At 38.2% G+C, this 19,118-nt stretch overlaps 1 protein-coding gene across 1 annotated transcript in view; it reads left to right on the forward strand.

Annotated features, from left to right (window-relative positions):
* Positions 1 to 5: 5 nt before the first annotated feature.
* The window catches only part of LOC131931136 (filamin-B), a gene marked incomplete at its 5' end in the record, with an annotated part of 77,223 nt that continues 58,110 nt past the window's right edge, over positions 6 to 19,118 (forward strand). Inside the window, 2 exons of the mRNA XM_059287833.1 lie at positions 6 to 270; positions 17,363 to 17,552. Of these exons, the coding sequence (XP_059143816.1) occupies positions 6 to 270; positions 17,363 to 17,552 (455 nt within the window). The remainder of the gene's footprint in view (positions 271 to 17,362; positions 17,553 to 19,118) is intronic.

A 19,118-nucleotide genomic window follows, 5' to 3' on the forward strand; every position in this document is an offset into this window, starting at 1 on the left:
CCCAGAAAGCAGGTGAGCACTGGATCGAGATCCAGAAAAACACCTTCATGAACTGGGTCAACCTACAGCTCCAGGCTTCCGGGATGGTGGTCACAGACTTCGAGACCGATTTCGATAACGGAGTAAAATTGTGCGCCCTCGTTGAAGCTCTCCAGAACAAGAAGATAGGAAGGGTCATCAAGAACCCGCTCAACCAGCACCAGAGCCTGGAGAACGTGACCCTGGCGCTTAGAGCCATAGCAGAAGACAACGTTCGATTGGTCAATATTGGTAAGGCTTTGCTTTTTATTAGTATATACCTTCTAATATATGTATTACTTATTCTTATATTGTTGACGACACTATATGATAATTAGCGCTTTAGCTTTAGAAACACTTACATAATTTGACAAAAAAAGTTGATTTTTTTTAGTTTATTACAAATTATTTTAAAACACTGGTTATATTTGAGCAAAACTATTTTCGAATCCATGTTCATATACTATATAGTTTTTCCTCATCGACAAAATAATGTTACCCCCCCCCCCCCCTCCCCATCCCCCCACACACAGACACATACCAACAAATGTGAACACCAAACCCCTCCACACACACCAAGGAATCTGAGTTTTTCCTCACATCAGCAAATGTGAACGTTTCCCCAGCATACCTACGTATGTGAACCATTTCCTAACAATAACATCTTTTTACTGTCTATCTTATTGTACTAATTTAAAAATACGCTAACACCTAGAATGTTTGTTGAAGAAGTAAACTTTTTAAACTGCACAAACTTGAATATACTTGAACGATTAGACCAGTGGTTCTTAACCATTTTGGAGGTACCAAACCCCACCAGTTTCATATGCGCATTTACAGAACCCTTCTTAATAGTCCTATCTTTCGGACTGAAAAAAAAAACACCGATCATGAATCATAAGAGTCGGGTATAGGCCTACATCGTCACCTGAGATTGTCTCACCGAACCCCTGGGGTTCGATCGAATCCAGGTTAAGAACCGTTGTTTTAGACAATATGAAATAAGCGTTTCATTGACCGTAAAATGTCAGCTATAGTCAACCCACGTAAACAGTGAATAAAAGACTTAACTGACAGCAGAACTATAAGACTGCTGCGACAGTGGCGCCGTTTGGGGGTAGTGACACTTACATGTAAAAATATACAGCGACATCTAGGACATATTCGATGTTACACTACAGCAACTGCTAAAATTTACGTGGGACTGACACAGGTCACGTGTCACCCGGTGCGGCACTTAATGGTGTCAACCCCCCCCCCCCCCCAGAGGCGTAGCGACTCTTTCCGGGGACAAACTTTCAATTTTCGATTTGCACCCCCCCTCCCCGTCAAAGTTTCGATTTACACCCCCCACCCCCCTCGGACTTTCGATTTGCACCTCCCCCCCCCCTCGGACTTTCGATTTGCACCCCCCCCCCCTCAAATTTTTCTCTATATATTTTACTATTTTTTGCCTTGGTGTCACCCCCCTAAATCGTGTCACCCGGTGAGGTCCGCCACCCCCCCCCCCCCCTACGCCTCTGATTCTATGTAAAAATTGCAGTGGCAAGCAACATGTATTTCATGTATGCCTTCCTGATGCTTACACTATGAAAATACAATGACACAAAATGTAAGTGTCGCCTACAGTATAAAAATACAATCCCAGCTAGAGAGTAAGGCTATAAAAAGCCACATGAACACTAATCTAACAAAAATGATTTAAAAAGTTGTCTAAAGTGAATGAATCTCCTTTAATGTAATGCTATCCTCGTGACATAAATTTAAAAAAAAAACATTATAAAGGGAACAAATAAAGCCTACACGAGATTCTCTTAAACTCGATATTCTTTTCCCCGAACTTGATATTTCGCAATGCGTACATTTTTTACAATAATTCTTTTAATCAATTGTATAATTTCTTGTACGTGTAGTAGTATCGTAGACAATCTTTCCGTCCCAGTGCTTTCGCAGGTGAACGAATACCTGAGTTTTGTTCTGCGTCACTGTTTAAATATGTCGCTAAAACGATTCGGTGCGGGGAAGACACGGTGCGCAGCAATGTTTTGTCCCCCATTTTTTTTTTTTTTACCTATACGGTATGGTGTTTGAACGGGGGGGACGGTGTGTCTTTACTGCTTAATTTACCGTCGTAAATCAAATTGTTCTTATCTTGCTTGATAGAGGTTCCTCTGTAAGGTGGCCGTGCTGGGGTAGGGTTGACAGGGCATGATAAACATAGGAGAGGTTGATCAAATGGTGCAGGTTTTGTTTATATTTTTAAAAATGTAGTTTCTTCCTGGCTAGGGGTGGTATGACAAACATTGTGGTTGAATGACTGTCGTTTGGAGAAAGTGTGTTTGATTATTTGGACAAATATGGGAATGACTTGTTCGACCTCTCTTCTTCTTCGTTCTTAATTATTAGTGTTGAAGGGGATCGAGATTTATCTGCCAGTGGGTTTGAACTCGAGACTTTGTTCGAATTTATCAACCCTGAGCTTTTTGCCGACTCGACCACGCATCCAACACAATTAAGCGTTACGTGTCAACTGGTTATGCGCCATTGAGGCCATTGACTCCGATTTCAGCCTGCTTTTCTTTTTGGATTTGCTTCCATAGCCTTTGTCCAACCAAGAACAAACTACAAGGCAGCAGTTGTTTAATTTTGGAGTTGTCTCTCCTAGAAGAGTGGCTGTCCCCAGCTAACGAGCCTCATCTGCCCGAGGGTTCGAACTCGAGACTTTTCGGTTTAGCAACCATGAGCTTTACCGACTCGACCACGCCGACCCCACTTGTTCGACCAAGGTGGGAGTGTTGTTAGACCAAGACGGTAATAACTCGTTAGGCGAAAAATGGGAATAAACTCCTTGAACCAAGATGGAAAAGCCTCGTTAGACAAAACGGAGATGACTTTTTAGACCAAGACGGAAATGACTCGTAACTCAAAGTTGGAAATGTCTCGTTAGACTAATATGGGAAATAACTCGTTTAAACAAGAAAGGGGAAACAATTTGGCTACATTATTGGAGTGACTATCTATATAGAACTCTAAAAATATCTTTCCGGAAAAATTTCACTTGTCCAAATGTGAACAAACAAATGTCATGGCTCGTAAATATGTTGTATAACCGTAGAAATTATATAGGAACCACACAACACAATACAACAAACACAAGTTATGTAATATACTGCACAGGTAAAAATTGTATTTTCTTTCATTATAGCCCTGGGTACGTATTAAATCGGATTATCACTCAATCATTCATCTTTTTTTCACCACCCAAATGCATCCTAATCAACCTAGCCATGTATTTAAACACAAGCAATCAGCGAAATCTGCCACGGTTATGCTAATTATCTTATGATTGTGTGTACTCAATCACGTCTAGCTATCTATGTTGTAGCCTCCTGCTATACTTTTCCGCACTAGTAAGCTGAGCTGTCTTTCCCTGTGTCACCCAGTACCTTAATAAATAGTTTAACCCTTTATTTTCTTGGTTCTTGTAAACATAATATCATCAGCGCACACAGTATTGTATGGAGATTTTTTTCTGCCAGTATAGCTGTTTAGGGACACGACTAGGGTTAAGACCATTGTAGGGTTAAAAAGTATTACTCAAGATAATCTATATCTTTAGAAGTCTTTTTTCGTACCAGATTAGACTAGTATAAATATGGCTCGGGAGAAAATGGATGCACCCAAAGAAGTGGAGTCCGAGGGTACGTAGCAGGACATTGGTTGAAGAGAACATGGGTTCAGAGGCGTAGCGACCCTTCCCGGCGCCCGGGGACAAACTTTTCGATTTGCACCCCCCTCGAGATTTCGATTTGCACCCCCCCCCCTCAAACTTTCGATTTGCACCCCCCCCCCCCTCGAGATTTCGATTTGCACACCCCCCCCCCCCTCAAACTTTAGATTTGCACCCCCTCAAACCTTTCAATTTATTTTTCCAACCCATTTTGGCGCCCCTAAGGTCGACGCCCGGGGACATATGACCCTCCCCCCCGCCCCCCCCCCCCTCGCTACGCTACTGCATGGGTTGACCATATCAGAGGCGTAGCGACCCTTCCCGGCGCCCGGGGAACAAATATTCGATTTGGCGCCCCCCTCGGGAGCAAATTTTCAATTTGCACCCCCCCTTAGTATTTATAATGAAAAAATGCAGCTAAAATGATACTTTAATATGTTTTTACAACCCATTTTGGCGCCCCCTAAGGTCGGCGCCCGGGGACACATGTACCCCCCTGCCCCCCCCCCCCCCCCCCCCCCCCCCCCCATCGCTACGCCTCTGGACCATATATAGTGATACCTCTCTCAACCTTGCCCGGTATAGTCCAAATGAATGCTAAGCAATACGTTTGGTACCAGCTTCGGTTGCAAAAGTTGTCGAAAGGAAACCAAAGCTGCTAATCACATTGCCTAATAGCTAAGAAGCACCACTCTTGTTTTCTCTCCTAGACGGGTTGACTAACAATGGTTTGATTTATCATCTATTTTAATCCAGTTCAGAGTAATTAATTATTTGGTTTGGACGATACCCCCATGATAATTAATTAAAAACACAATTATTGGCTTGTTATTTTGTTATGCCACTGTGTTTCACTTTATAGGTCGGCTTCCACTACTGGTGATAGTTTAGTGTCGCAAGTTACAGGGGTGTAAGTATATATCCAAATGGAACTTCCCACCCACGATAATAATGTACATAGAAAAATAGGTGTCTCTCTGCTGTAGCCCCAACCTAGCGATGCCTATGTCGAATATAATCTTGCAGTATTCTAGGACGCTATTATAGGATTTCAACTATTCTGCAGTCAACAAAATTGTCTGGTGTATTAAAATGCCAAATACTCGCTTATCAAGCATGCACACAAATGTTTGGTAAAGGCTTACAAATTCCAGTTATTTTTTACCGTCCTCCGACTCCCACTCCCGACGCCCCCGCCCCCTCCCCCCCATTACTGACGCCTCCCTCTGATTTCTATTAACACAGTATAACACACATGCCTCCCTTATTCTCATCTAAGAATCCCTTCCCACCACCTACGTTCTTCACCACCATTTGTCGCATTAAAATGTGAACACAATCTGAAGCTGATATGAGGCCGCTATTTTAACATTTATTTACATAAGAGGTAGATCTCCTTGCTATATTCTCTTAAACCAGGGCGTTTATTTAACGCGAACGTTTACTATGAACATGATAACTGGCTAGTGACGAAATTCATTCAGTGTGGGGGTGGGGGCAGGACTTGTATGTGTGTGTTAGTGTGCGTGTGTGTGAGTGTGTTTAGGCTAATATTTCATGAGTGTGTGTTTGTGTGTTTAGGCTAATATTTCATGAGTGTGCGTGCAGACTAATATTTCTCAGCTGAATAACAAAAATCAATGTTCTATAACTTATCCCATTGAATGATTTACCGTTGTTAAACGTCTACGAGCCAAATGTTCATTTTATGTCGAGTGTTTTGTGAGTTGTAAAACTAATGTCAGTTTGATTCTGCTTTAGACTAACACGACTAACACGTATACTAGGGCTTAACTTGTACGGCTTTCTTCTTCTTCGTTCTTAATTGCAATGTCGAAGGGGAATTTCCTCCAAACACAGTAGCGTATTACATGTGTAAAAGCTAGTCACTTCTAGGCCGTTGACTCCGATTTCAGCCTAATTTTCTTTTTGGATTTTGCTTCCATAGCCTTTATCCAATTAAGAACAAACTACAAGTTAGGTAGCTGCTGTTGGATTTTGGATTTTTCTGTCTTAGATGGGTTCCTGTACTAACGAGCCTTATCTGCCCGGGGTCTATCTAATGATTTTGCTCAGATTTAAACAATCGTCTAATTCAGAATGGTTGCATCACCAAATTGCTAAGTCAGCCTTACGCTGGCTTTGTATGAGATAGTCACAATAACGGCGGCCTGAGATAATGATTGGAATCTTAACCTCTGGAGTAACAGGGGCAACTGAATAGCTACACACAAAACCTAAGAAAACAAATAGCCGCTACAAACCACACTACCGAACTCATTAGCATATTAATGGAACGTTTCTCGCTGACGAAACTAAAAAAATTGCCGCGCTTCACGGCTGAGTGCATTTCCGGGTTATTTTTTGTTACCGGTGTGTGTTAAACCAACTAGAATACACGCACTATAAAGAGAAAAAATAAATAGAAGGTTAATCATTTATGCGCCTTTATGTCATATTCTATTGACAGGTATCGAAACTTCAGTTGGCAATGATTTCGGCTTATTAAAAAAAACACAGCATATAATTATTTAAATCACCAGAGATTATAGCTAGTTTTTATGTAAACAGCTGTAAAAAAGATACGTGCTTTTTTCAATGAGATATTTATATGAGCATAGTTATTTTAACGAAAGATCATGTGTATAGAGTCTATTAACGTCAGAGCTAGATAATGCAGTTATTTTAAGCACACATGCTATATTATTTTGACTTGGTCGTGAGACCAACGGAGAGTGATCAATATTGTAAAGATTAGCTAAGATCTGCTGATAGTGCATAAAACCACGGTGTCTTATTGTCCAGAGCGTTTCCTTGCTAGTACCGTGGGGACTTGATGTAGCTAAAAATTCGGTGCTTTAGGACTTACCAACAGCACCTGGTGCTTTAGGTCTTACCATGGAGACCTGGAGCGTTAGGTCTTACCATGGAGACCTGGAGCGTTAGGTCTTACCATGGGGACCTGGAGCGTAAGGTCTTACCTGGGAGACCTGGAGCGTTAGGTCTTACCATGGGGACCTGGAGGGTTAGGTCTTACCATGGGGACCTGGTCACCTGGAGGGTTAGGTCTTACCATGGGGACCTGGAGCGTTAGGTCTTAGCAAGTGGACATTGTGCTTTAGATCTTACCAAGAGGACACGGTGCTTCGTTTATAACCTTGGGCTCGGCTTCTATCTTTAATCATTAAAACACATTTTTTAGATAACACTGCATGCATTTATAAGCATCACGTGCAAGAACAATGACATGCATCTAGCATATAAAAACATGTTTGCCAACTGAACCTGGGACAAAAAATTACGGCGTCTCCGCCTTCATAAAGTACAAGATCCAAAACAGTTTTCTATAAAGCCCGACCCCAGCACATCAAATTTTACCTGAACTGATTCATGGAGCTAACGCATTCAAGCACATCTATTCCAAGTTCGGCGGTGTGTCGGGTCACCGGTTATTAATGCGTAGACGAAACTTTTTTTATTTAGACTATGACGGCCGTACGTCACAGATCATCATCTAACCATTTACACGAATCGGCAAACAACACGAATATTTTGTGATTAAAAAGTAACGTGTTATATTTGTTACTTGCAGATATTCACTGTTTTCTTACTTCAGACAGATGCTATAAGATAATACCTACTAATGATAAACTGTCTGATTCTAGTGTTAAATGATTTGCTGCCGTTTAAATTGAGATGGCAGAATTCAACGAGTTGGGTTCGATCATTATTGTTGACATTGATAAAAAACGTATTTTAAAAAAAGATTTTGCCATCAAAGCAGCCGTTAAAATTAAAAAAAAAAAAAAAAAAAAAAAACTACTCTTAATCCTGAAAATAATTCAAATATTCAAAATTTTGAATCAATGTTATAAATGTTGCAAATCCAGAGAACATAAAAATAATTGTTTTTCAGTTTAAGGCTACATTTCTATTAATATTCATGAAGCCTAAGTTATAGCCCGAAGTTTCTGAAAATAAACATTGACTGGCTTTACATGAATTCTGTGATCGATATTCTGAAAAACCACTTCATTGTAATTAGTTCTAAAAGCTTTGCCGATACAATTTTAGAATAATTTTTTAAAATCACGAATTTATATACGCAAAGAAATGTTACATAATATGTAATCTTTTTAACGAATACGGGGGGGGGGGGGGGGGAAGGGGGTTTAGTGTTTTAAAGCAAATATTTTCAGTGGCAGCATTGGTACTGTCGAATTCACAAATTATGAATTACTGAAAAGTAGAAAAAACAACTAAATAGCGGCGTATGATACACCGCGGGTCGGCTCGTTTACATATAAAATTAGAAGCGAAACCGACCCTTCTTCAACAAGTATGTTTTGTATTGTAGCGGAAAGTCAAGAGGCGCTAGATCACAAAGCTAAACTGATGTCGATGGGTTGCCGACTCTTCAGTCATGCTAAATGATTCATTAAAGAACGTACCGCTGTTTGTTTAACCACTAATTGCCAGAATCTACATCACGGACTCGATTAACCAATTAACCTACTTGTAAGTTGTGTGAAAAAAAAGCCATGTCGTGTTTAGGTGGTGTTGAAACGTTTGCTCGGATGTTAACATCACTCATTGGAAGAAAAAAGATCAATTTTTATGTAAACAGCAGGTTTTGAATTCACACAAGCGTCTCGTTGATGTGTGTCTGTACTTTAAGTTTCTCTGTCGTTGAAAGCAAAGTCGTGAAACCGTCTCGGCTCAGTTAAAGCAGGGGGCGATGGGAGTGTGGCGGGGAACTTCGCGTACAAGCACAGCACGCACATGTGGTGTGCACCATTAATCTCTTCAATTTCAATACGTGTTTTAATGTTAAATCACTGCAATACAAAATGGTTTACCGGTCCCTAAGATTATTCACATCTCTAGCACGTCGTTATTCTTAATCCTTATCTCTAGCATGTCGCTAATCTTAACATCTATTGCAGTTCGTTTATCTCAATGCACGTCTCTAGCAGGTCGTTAATCTTAATCTACATCTGTAGCAGGTTGATAATCTTAATCCACATTTCTAGCAGGTTGTTAATCTTAATCCATACCTCTAGCAGGTCATTAATCTTCATCTACATCTGTAGCAGGTTGATAATCTTAATCCACATTTCTAGCAGGTTGTTAATCTTAATCCATACCTCTAGCAGGTCATTAATCTTAATCCATACCTCTAACTCTAACAGGTCGCTTATCTTAATCCACTTGTATAGCAGTCATTAATCTTAATCCACATCTCTTGCAGGTCACTAATCTTGATCCACATCACCACATCTCTAAAATGTCGCTAATCTTGATCCACGTCTCTAATCTTGATCCACATCACCACATCTCTAAAAGGTCGCTAATCTTGATCCACATCACCACATCTCTAAAAGGTCGCTAATCTTGATCCACATTTCTAAAAAGGTTGCTAATCTTGATCCACATAACCACATCTCTAAAAGGTCGCTAATCATGATCCACATTTCTAAAAAGGTCGCTAATCTTGATCCACATCACCACATCTCCAAAAGGTCACTAATCTTGCTCTACATCTCTAAAAGGTCGCTAATCTTGATCCACATAACCACATCTCTAAAAGGTCACTAATCTTGCTCTACATCTCTAAAAGGTCGCTAATCTTGATCCACATCACCACATCTCTAACAGGTCGCTAATCTTGATCCACATTTCTAAAAAGGCCGCTAATCTTGATCCACATCTCTAAAAGGTCGCTAATCTTGATCCACATCTCTAAAAGGTCGCTAATCTTGATCCACATCTCTAAAAAGGCCGCTAATCTTGATCCACATCTCTAAAAGGTCGCTAATCTTGATCCACATCACCACATCTCTAAAAGGTCGCTAATCTTGATCCACATCTCTAAAACGTCGCTAATCTTGATCCACATCTCTAAAAGGCCGCTAATCTTGATCCACATCTCTAAAAGGTTTCCATAATTCAAGTAAAATCTACTATGTGTAAAAGACGAAAGGAATGGGTTGTATTAAATGCAAAACATTAACACTAACGCATTTTGGCATACTTTTTGCTGTTTGATTAAGCCATGTGTTAACTAAATGTTAACACAAGAGGGTGTGCCCTATGGAAAGATAACCGGGATTCTTTTATAGAGGGTAAATCTAGTTTGATAACGCATCTCTTAAAGGAGGAAGTAATCCCTGATATATTATCTTCGTTATTTTTAGTTTCGTTTTTTTTGGATAAGTATTATTACATTAAAAACCAAAAGTCTTAGTGAGTCGATTTTTTTGTGTGCGATTGTGTGCGAATCTCACAGTTTTGAAAAATATCTACCCACCTTGATTAATGTTGAAAATCGCAAAAGCGGCGACATTTTATATTTGCATTATATGGACACTAATTTAAAAAATAAATAACACCGTAAATTATTATAAATGAACACATACTGATGATATCACATTTCAACCCTGGTCACGCCTACACGACGAAATAAACATTAAGAAAGTATTTTTAAAAAACCGAGTATAATTTTTATAAAACGTATCGTTTGAAGTATTAAGTCCATGTAATTGTATGACACGGATAGGGCCGTAACAAATGTTGTTTACAAAAACAAAACAAAAATCTCTGGTATCGTTACCCTAACTGTGGACGTAACCTCTTAACTTTGTTCCCAATCAACTCGGATGTCTAGTGACCTAGTCAATCCCTTGTTAGGATCAGACACCAAGTCTCTCTGCAGCACTGTAGGCCTTTTTTTTTTTAAATTCCCATACCTTTTCGTCACTTTTATTTATTTTACGTAAAACAGCATCTTCTATATTCGGGTGAGCCACTCCACGGGGACGCGCCACCTGTTGCTAAGGGAGTTACCGACTCATGCGCGAAAAGGTTTACAGAAACGTAATATATTTTTAAAAAATCAAAAATATAGGACTAAACTAAATGGTTATTATGGCATTATGTGTAATGTGTGTATTACGTGATTTGAAAATATTTACAGCTATTTTTAGTAGGCCTATAGATAATTCAACTAGGAAAGGATGTAAAATATCTTACCGAATTAAAAGAATTAATATAATCTTAACCGTATGTCCAAAATTAGAAATTGAGTTGTTTGTCGTTTTAGTCGAAGTTATTTCCCATTTTTTTAAATTAAGTTACCAAGGAAGACAACCAACAACGATGTCGTCAAAAGTCGTTAAAAATAAAGAAAAATGTAACACTTACAAAATTTAAAAAAGCAGATCATTGGGTATTATTTCTAAAAACTTAATTATTTAAATCCTTATATGCCATTTTTTCATTCTTTGTAATTTTTACATGTTAGAATTATCATTATTTTGTAGTTAAAACCTAAAACTATTGCCTAACTTAAAAACAAAATAAAGGTTAGTTATTTATAAAAACGCTTAAATTACACTGGTATTTTCGAAAATTGTTTTTGAAAGTAATTAGTAATAACCTATTGTGCTGCCAACATAGAAGATACAGAGTTTGTTATACAACATGTCAAAAACAAGTACCCAAATGCTCCTCTGATGGGGGTAGGAGCAGAGGCGTAGCGAGGTAGGGTGTCACCCGGTGCGGCACCTAATGGTGTCAACCCCTCAGAGGCGTAGCGACTCTTCCCAAGGACAAACTTTCAATTTTCGATTTGCACCCCCCCCCCCTCACCTCAAATTTTTATCTATATATTTTACTATTTTTTTGCCTTGTTGTCACCCCCCTAAATGGTGTCACCCGGCGCTGTCCGCACCCCCGCCCCGCCCCCCCCCCCCTCGCTACGCCCCTGGGTAGGAGTATCTCTAGGAGGCATGATTATTTTCAACTACATGGCATTAAAAGGGAAATCTGCAGATCTAGTAGCCGCCATGAGCATCTCTCAGTAGGTTGGGATGTGTTTGCTTCTTGCCATTCACTGGATAAGGCCATTAACTATTATTTCTTCAACAAGACTCTGGCCAAGTCCACTGTATTATTTAGTCGAGAAGAATCTCCACTTGTTTGAGCATCACTTAAAAATTGACACAGCTCATGTGTTAAGGAGTGAATCAATTAAAGACTTTGACCAGCGTTTCACCTTCAAACTGTTTGGATATGACTCAGTAGATCACTACTACCCCGAAGCATCTCTGAATACCAAGGTCCATGCACTGGCCAAGCCTGTCCTGTGTCTGAGTGCAACTGGTGACCCCTTTTTCACCGGAACACTCCATACCAATGGCAGAGGCAGAACAGAATGACAACATCGCCATTGTCAAGACATCACATGGAGGACATATAGGGTTTCTAGAAGGGACCTTCCCTCGTGACAGAAGCTACATGCAGTGGCGTAGCGAGGTCGGGTGTCACCCGGTGCGGCAGTTAATGGTGTCACCCCCCCCCCAGAGGCGTAGCGACCCTTCCTGGGGACAAACTTTCGAACTTTCGATTTGAACCCCCCCCGCCCCCCCCCCCTCGCTACGCCTCTGGCTACATGTACAGGCGGTTCAAGCAGTATGTCTCAGCTGTCTTTAAGCAAGACTTTAAAGATGAATAGCTTCCACAATTTAGCTTCCAAACTATTATTTATTTATATTTTAGTTCAGTCTTTCAACCCAAATCAAAATGTAATTGAAAGGAAAATCTGAAAAAGCGTTCCAGAAGGTACGCACCAAAAAGACTCACCTGTGTTAGCATAAAACATTTATTTATAAAGCATTTATTTAATAATTAGCAGTATTGGCATTGATAAACTAAAAGCATAGAATCCAATGCTTTACTTCGTTACAGTCACAAGCATAATTACGATTTTAAAAATTATAATTTTTTAAAACTTCACCAAAACTGTTCTAAAAAGAAACAAAAAAATTAGATTTTTTATCATTTTAAATGAGCTTAAGCTGTTTTATTTATATGGTGTTTATAAATAGCATGTTTAGTGAAATCTTTTTATTTTATAACTAAAATTTTTATCACTGTTATATGTTATTTGAAAAATAAATGCACATCTAATGGAGAATTACAGTGGACCAGTGTATGATTTTTATGCTCATTTTATCTCCATGTTTCTTGACTTTTTACCACTGAAAAAAGCCCACTTATAAAAGGCTTGTTAAAACCTCACTCAAGTTTACCTCACTTAAGATCACACTAATGTTAAGTTGACCTCACTCTTTATGACATTAATTCAGAGGATTTACTTATACTCTGTCTCTCTGGTCATTCTTATTCTGCACCTTTGTATAGCTTTTGTCATACTTGCTAGTAGCATTCTAGACAATTTGTTGATTGAGAAAGTCTATTGTTCACTAGTTTAGATAATTTTTTTTCTAATAAATGTGTTCATTAGATAGCAAAGTAACAAAATTTTATTTGCTGTTTAAATTTTCCTGGTTTTGTGAATATGTTTGTTTGTCTGTTTTTTAAATTCATAATCAGTCAATGGTAATGCTACTGTGAAAATGAACATGGAATAAATTATTTTACTTTTGTAAGATTATAAGCATAAGATCATAAGCATAACTATATGTAGCAAAGAACTCAAGCAAGCACACCCCCCCCCGTATACCCCCGAACTATTGAAATGCTGTATTGTTTGCTTCAACACTAAGCATCGTGGTCTCCTATTTATTGTGAGTGAGATGCGGCTGCTTTAAAAAACGTGATGCAGAAAGATAACGTTTGAAAACCGCAGCCAAAACCTATCACTAATCACAATCAGTTATGAATATATTAGACCCCACTCTCCACGGAGTGGTCTAGCGGTAGAGAGCTAGACTGCTAAACCCGTAAGTATTGAGTTCGAATCCGGGTTCAAGTCTGTAAACCGTCCCTGAGTCCACCCAACTCTGATGGGCACCTAACTCACGTTAGGGAGAGTAAAGGCGGTTGGGCATAGTGCTGACGACACTATCTCTTCATATGTCGAGGTCACAGAAACAGGTGAACTCAGCTTCACTCGCCCCATACACCGTCAGGTTTGGAAGGGAACTTTACTTTTACCCTCCACTCCCCACCGTCACCTTCCGCGTGATGTACCCTTAAATCTCCAACCTTTTTGATACAAACTGCGGACCCTAAGCTCCACCCTTTGTCTGAACCCTTTAGACCCCACCCCCAATCTCCAGCATCTATCTTAACCAGAGGCGTAGCGACCCTTCCCGGCGCCCGGGGACAAACTTTTCGATTTGCACCCCCCCTCGAGATTTCGATTTGCACCCCCCCTCGAGATTTCGATTTGCACCCCCCCCCCCCTCAGAATTTCGATTTCCACCCCGCTCAACCTTTCAATTTATTTTTCCAACCCATTTTGGCGCCCCCTAAGGTCGGCGCCCGGGGACATATGTCCCTCCCCCGCCCCCCCCCCCCCTCGCTACGCTACTGAGCGTATCATACGCCGCTATTTAGTAGTTTTATTTTCTACTTTTCAGTAATTCATAATTTGTGAATTCGACAGTACCAATGCTGACACTGAAAATATTTGCTTTAAAAACACTACCCCCCCCTTCCCCTAACCCCGACCCTACACCCTCCCCCCCCCCCCGTGAAAGCAGCCCCCTCTGTCAAAGACCTTGCCTCAAAACTCAACCCCAGCCCCTCAAGCCCACACCTACTTCCCACTCCATCACCCCCCTCCCCCCAAACCCCACCCCCAACTTGTCAACAAAACAAATTTCTTTCCCAACTACACACTGCAGGACCACACAATAACTATAAAACTGCGTTATCTTTAAACATTACCCAAACACTATTTTGTTTCTTTAAAAAACAGTGGTTTCCAAACTGTGCAACTCTAGACCGTGTAAAGATATACAGCTATTGATGGTGCATTACAACCAGCCCCTCCCATACACGCATGTTTTAAGCCTACACCTTTTGTTGGTTCTCTTCTTTCCTTTCTAAAAACTTAAATTAAAATCGCATTGTTGACGATGAATCGGTTCTATTGAATGAATTCCTCAAGTAGAACTCTATCGAGTCTAGACCAAAAACGTGAATAATAGCAGTCTTTTGATACGATTTCTAAGAGTGGTTGGCCCTTGATTGATGTGCAGTCATGTACTAAAGCTGAGATTGACTTAATCTAAAAATAGACCTGTCTTGTAAATCGTATAAAGAAATATGGGCTTTGAACATAAAGTTTTGTAACAATAACACATCAGATATATGAAGAAAAAAAAACGTGGGCTGCAGTAATACAACTGTTAGTATGGTTTTCCTGAGAGTTTAATGTTAATATTTAAACAAATCACGACTGTTTTATAAGACAGTTTGGCAGATCAATCTGTAAACGCTGACTATTCTGGTGGGTCGTCAAGAAGGTGTAGGTTTGTTAACATATTAGGGGTCACCCATTTACGACGTCCACAAAAATTAGGAATTTTCGACCCCCCTCCCCCCCCCCCGCCCACACGCGTCCACTTTCGACCCTCCCACCTTCCGTTTGTAAAACAAAAATTGCTTTTATTCTTAGTTGTGCGGTATAGAGCTACATATCTGATACATTTAACACAAGAACTGCCGACTTAATGTATATTACCTACATTTTATGTGCCGTTTTTATATTTTCAAAAATTATTTTCAAATGTAAGTATTTTGTTGTTTATTTCAAGATGTGGACCTCCACATTGACCAGAACCCCCCCCCCCAGTCCACGTTGATTTTTTTCACCCCCCCCCCCCCCCCGCGCGGATGTCATAAATGGATGACCCCCAAACCGGGTCATGGAAAACAGTTGAGGGACCGCTGTTGTTAGACATCTACCTGCTCTAGTGAATATTCAATGATGTGTCATAAAATTTTCTTTTGTCACTCGCCCAGTTTAAAAAAAAATTACAATAGTATAAGCTATAGAGAGAAACTGCTTAATCAGCTTATTTACGGTTTTAAACTTTCATGATATACAGTTTGTGATTTTATTCTATTTATATGGTTAAAGATTTAATACATTTTACCGCGTTTCCAGTGTCAACTAAGCACATATTAGTCGGGTTGTGTCTCTTAACTTGTGGAAAAAAAAACAATGTACAGAAAAAAAAATACAAGTACAACAAAAATATTAGACATTCATCATTCAAACCAAAATGTATTCCCACCTAAACCCAAATACGATACATATATGAAGTTTGCCTCTAATAATTAACACACCAAAAAAAAAACACATCACATTTCATCTACAACGAGGTGTCCACTTTATGCTGGACTGTAATAATATTCAGACAGCTTTACCGTCATACCTTCGTGACTTGCATGCTATGTCCAGGTAGCTCTCTGTCTGTGTGTGTATGTGTGTACAGTGGCGTAGGCAATGAGGAGGGGGGTCTAATCCATCACATGATATCCCTCCCCTCCCTTACAAAATTATGGAGTATCGTAATAATACATAACCCTTTTTTTTAACCTGACAGCATACCATGTCCCTGGCAATATATATATATATATATATATATATATATATATATATATATATATATATATATATATATATATATATATATATATGTATATATATATATATATATATATGTATATATATATATATGTATATATATGTATATGTATATATATGTATATGTATATGTATATATATGTATATGTATATATATGTATATGTATATATATGTATATGTATATATATGTATATGTATATATATGTATATGTATATATATGTATATGTATATATATGTATATGTATATATGTATATGTATATATGTATATGTATATGTATATATATGTATATGTATATATATGTATATGTATATATATGTATATGTATATATGTATATGTATATGTATATATATGTATATGTGTATATATGTATATGTATATATATGTATATGTATATATATATATGTATATGTATATATATATATGTATATGTATATATATATATGTATATGTATATATATATGTATATGTATATATATGTATATGTATATATATGTATATGTATGTATATGTATATATATATGTATATGTATATATATATATACATGTATATGTATATGTATATGTATATGTATATGTATATGTATATGTATATGTATATGTATATGTATATGTATATGTATATGTATATGTATATGTATATGTATATGTATATGTATATGTATATGTATATGTATATGTATATGTATATGTATATGTATATGTATATGTATATGTATATGTATATGTATATGTATATGTATATGTATATGTATATGTATATGTATATGTATATGTATATGTATATGTATATGTATATGTATATGTATATGTATATGTATATGTATATGTATATGTATATGTATATGTATATATGTATATGATATGTATATGTATATGTATATGTATATGTATATGTATATGTATATGTATATGTATATGTATATGTATATGTATATGTATATGTATATGTATATGTATATGTATATGTATATGTATATGTATATATGTATATGTATGTATATGTATATGTATGTATATGTATATGTATATGTATGTATATGTATATGTATATATATATATATGTATATGTATATATATATATATATATGTATATGTATATATAAATAAAATAAATATATATATATCACAAGAATGACATTATACTATAATATAGCTTACTTTTATTATTTTCCATTTAAAATATCATCCTTTGAATTCTAACAGGAAGTGAAGATATCGTAAACGGAAGTCTCAAACTTATTCTCGGCCTTATTTGGCACCTGATCCTACGCTACCAGATTGGAAAAACGAAGTTCCCGCCGAAAAAGCTGATGCTGGAATGGCTGCAGGCTGTGTTGCCGGAGTGCCAGATTTCAAACTTCACCTCAGACTGGAACGATGGAGTCGCTTTACAGTAAGTTTGTTATTGTTGTTTGTTTCCTTTGTCTGTGTTTCATGGCTTTACAGTAAGGTTCTTCTCTTTGTTTTTCTTGTCCATGTTACACGGGAAACAGAAATGTGACGCCCAATACGAGGGGCGTCCTCTGGTGGGACTAGTGACTCCCACAGCGCCCCTCAACACCTGAGAGAGGAGTGTGCTACCTCAATCACGCGGAGAGTGATATACGTACACTTGTTTTCAAACTGAAACATCGTTTTATTACTTTTATAACAGCTTAGAATTACGGCAAACACATTCGACGTAGTGTATATTAATGCTTCCTAAACACAAGCATTTTGGTGGTAGTGTGGACAAACTCACGCCCCAACAGCTGAGATACTAGACGTTTTTTTTTTCGACATTGTTTACATTTGAATAATGAGTACTAATCAATATAAAAATATAAATTGGTATCTAGGAATAACTATTACCACGAACTAATAGCTTCTGTTGACAATTAAATGCTTCATCACACAGAAATTGAGTATAGCGCCAATGTTAGTAATTTACTTAATGCTCCACGGATCCATTATTTTGTAGTTAAACACGCGTATTTTATTTTATTCCTTTTTACTTAGACCGCAGCAACTCGCGACGGGTGCGCTAGTAATTATATAGATCTAAGCCGAAGCTGGCTTGTTAATTAAAAACATAGCAAGTTAAACTGAAAAAACCTTGAGTGAAAAGTACTTAAAGCAATATTCAGGCATGAAATCACAATGAAGGAAAATCGTGTGTAATCATTGATTTATTTGGTTGATAAATTCAGAATAAAAAATAATCGATACACTGATTGGTTTTGTGTGTTAAGAAAATCTTTTGACTAGCTATTCATCAGTCCTTTGAACCTGAGTGTGTTCGATTATTTGTATAGTACTGTCGATTTGTGTTGTATTTGGACTGCTTGTTGAGTGTTGGGCATGGTCCATTTGTTGAGGGATCGACTTGGTCCATTTGTTGAGTGATCTACTTGGTCCATTTGTTGAGTGATCTACTTGGTCCAATTGTTGAGTGATCGACATGGTCCATGACCCACTTGTTGAGTGATATACATGACCCACTTGTTGAGTGATAGTTGGACCACTGGTTGAGTGATTTACTTGTGTATGATGTTACGTGTATGACCCACTTGTCTATGTACTTAAGTGACCCACTTATTGAGTGATTTACTTGTTGAATGATACATATGAACCACTTGTTGAGTGAATGACGTGACCCACTTATTGAGTGATTGACATGACCCACTTATTGAGTGAATGACGTGACCCACTTGTTGAATGATGGACATGACTCTCTTGTTGAGTGATTCATATGACCCACTTGTTGAGTGATTGATATGACCCACTTGTTGAGTGATGGACATGACCCACTTGTTGAGTGATTGACATGACCCACTTGAGTGATGGACATGACCCACTTGAGTGATGGACATGACCCACTTGAGTGATGGACATGACCCACTTGTTGAGTGATTTACATGACCTACTTGTTGAGTGATTGACATGACCCACTTGTTGAGTGATTGACCTGTCCCACTTG

The sequence above is a fragment of the Physella acuta genome, unplaced genomic scaffold (genome assembly GCF_028476545.2).
Source record: "Physella acuta isolate Inbredline_101_S28 unplaced genomic scaffold, ASM2847654v3 ptg001898l, whole genome shotgun sequence".
NCBI classification, from domain to species: domain Eukaryota; kingdom Metazoa; phylum Mollusca; class Gastropoda; family Physidae; genus Physella; species Physella acuta.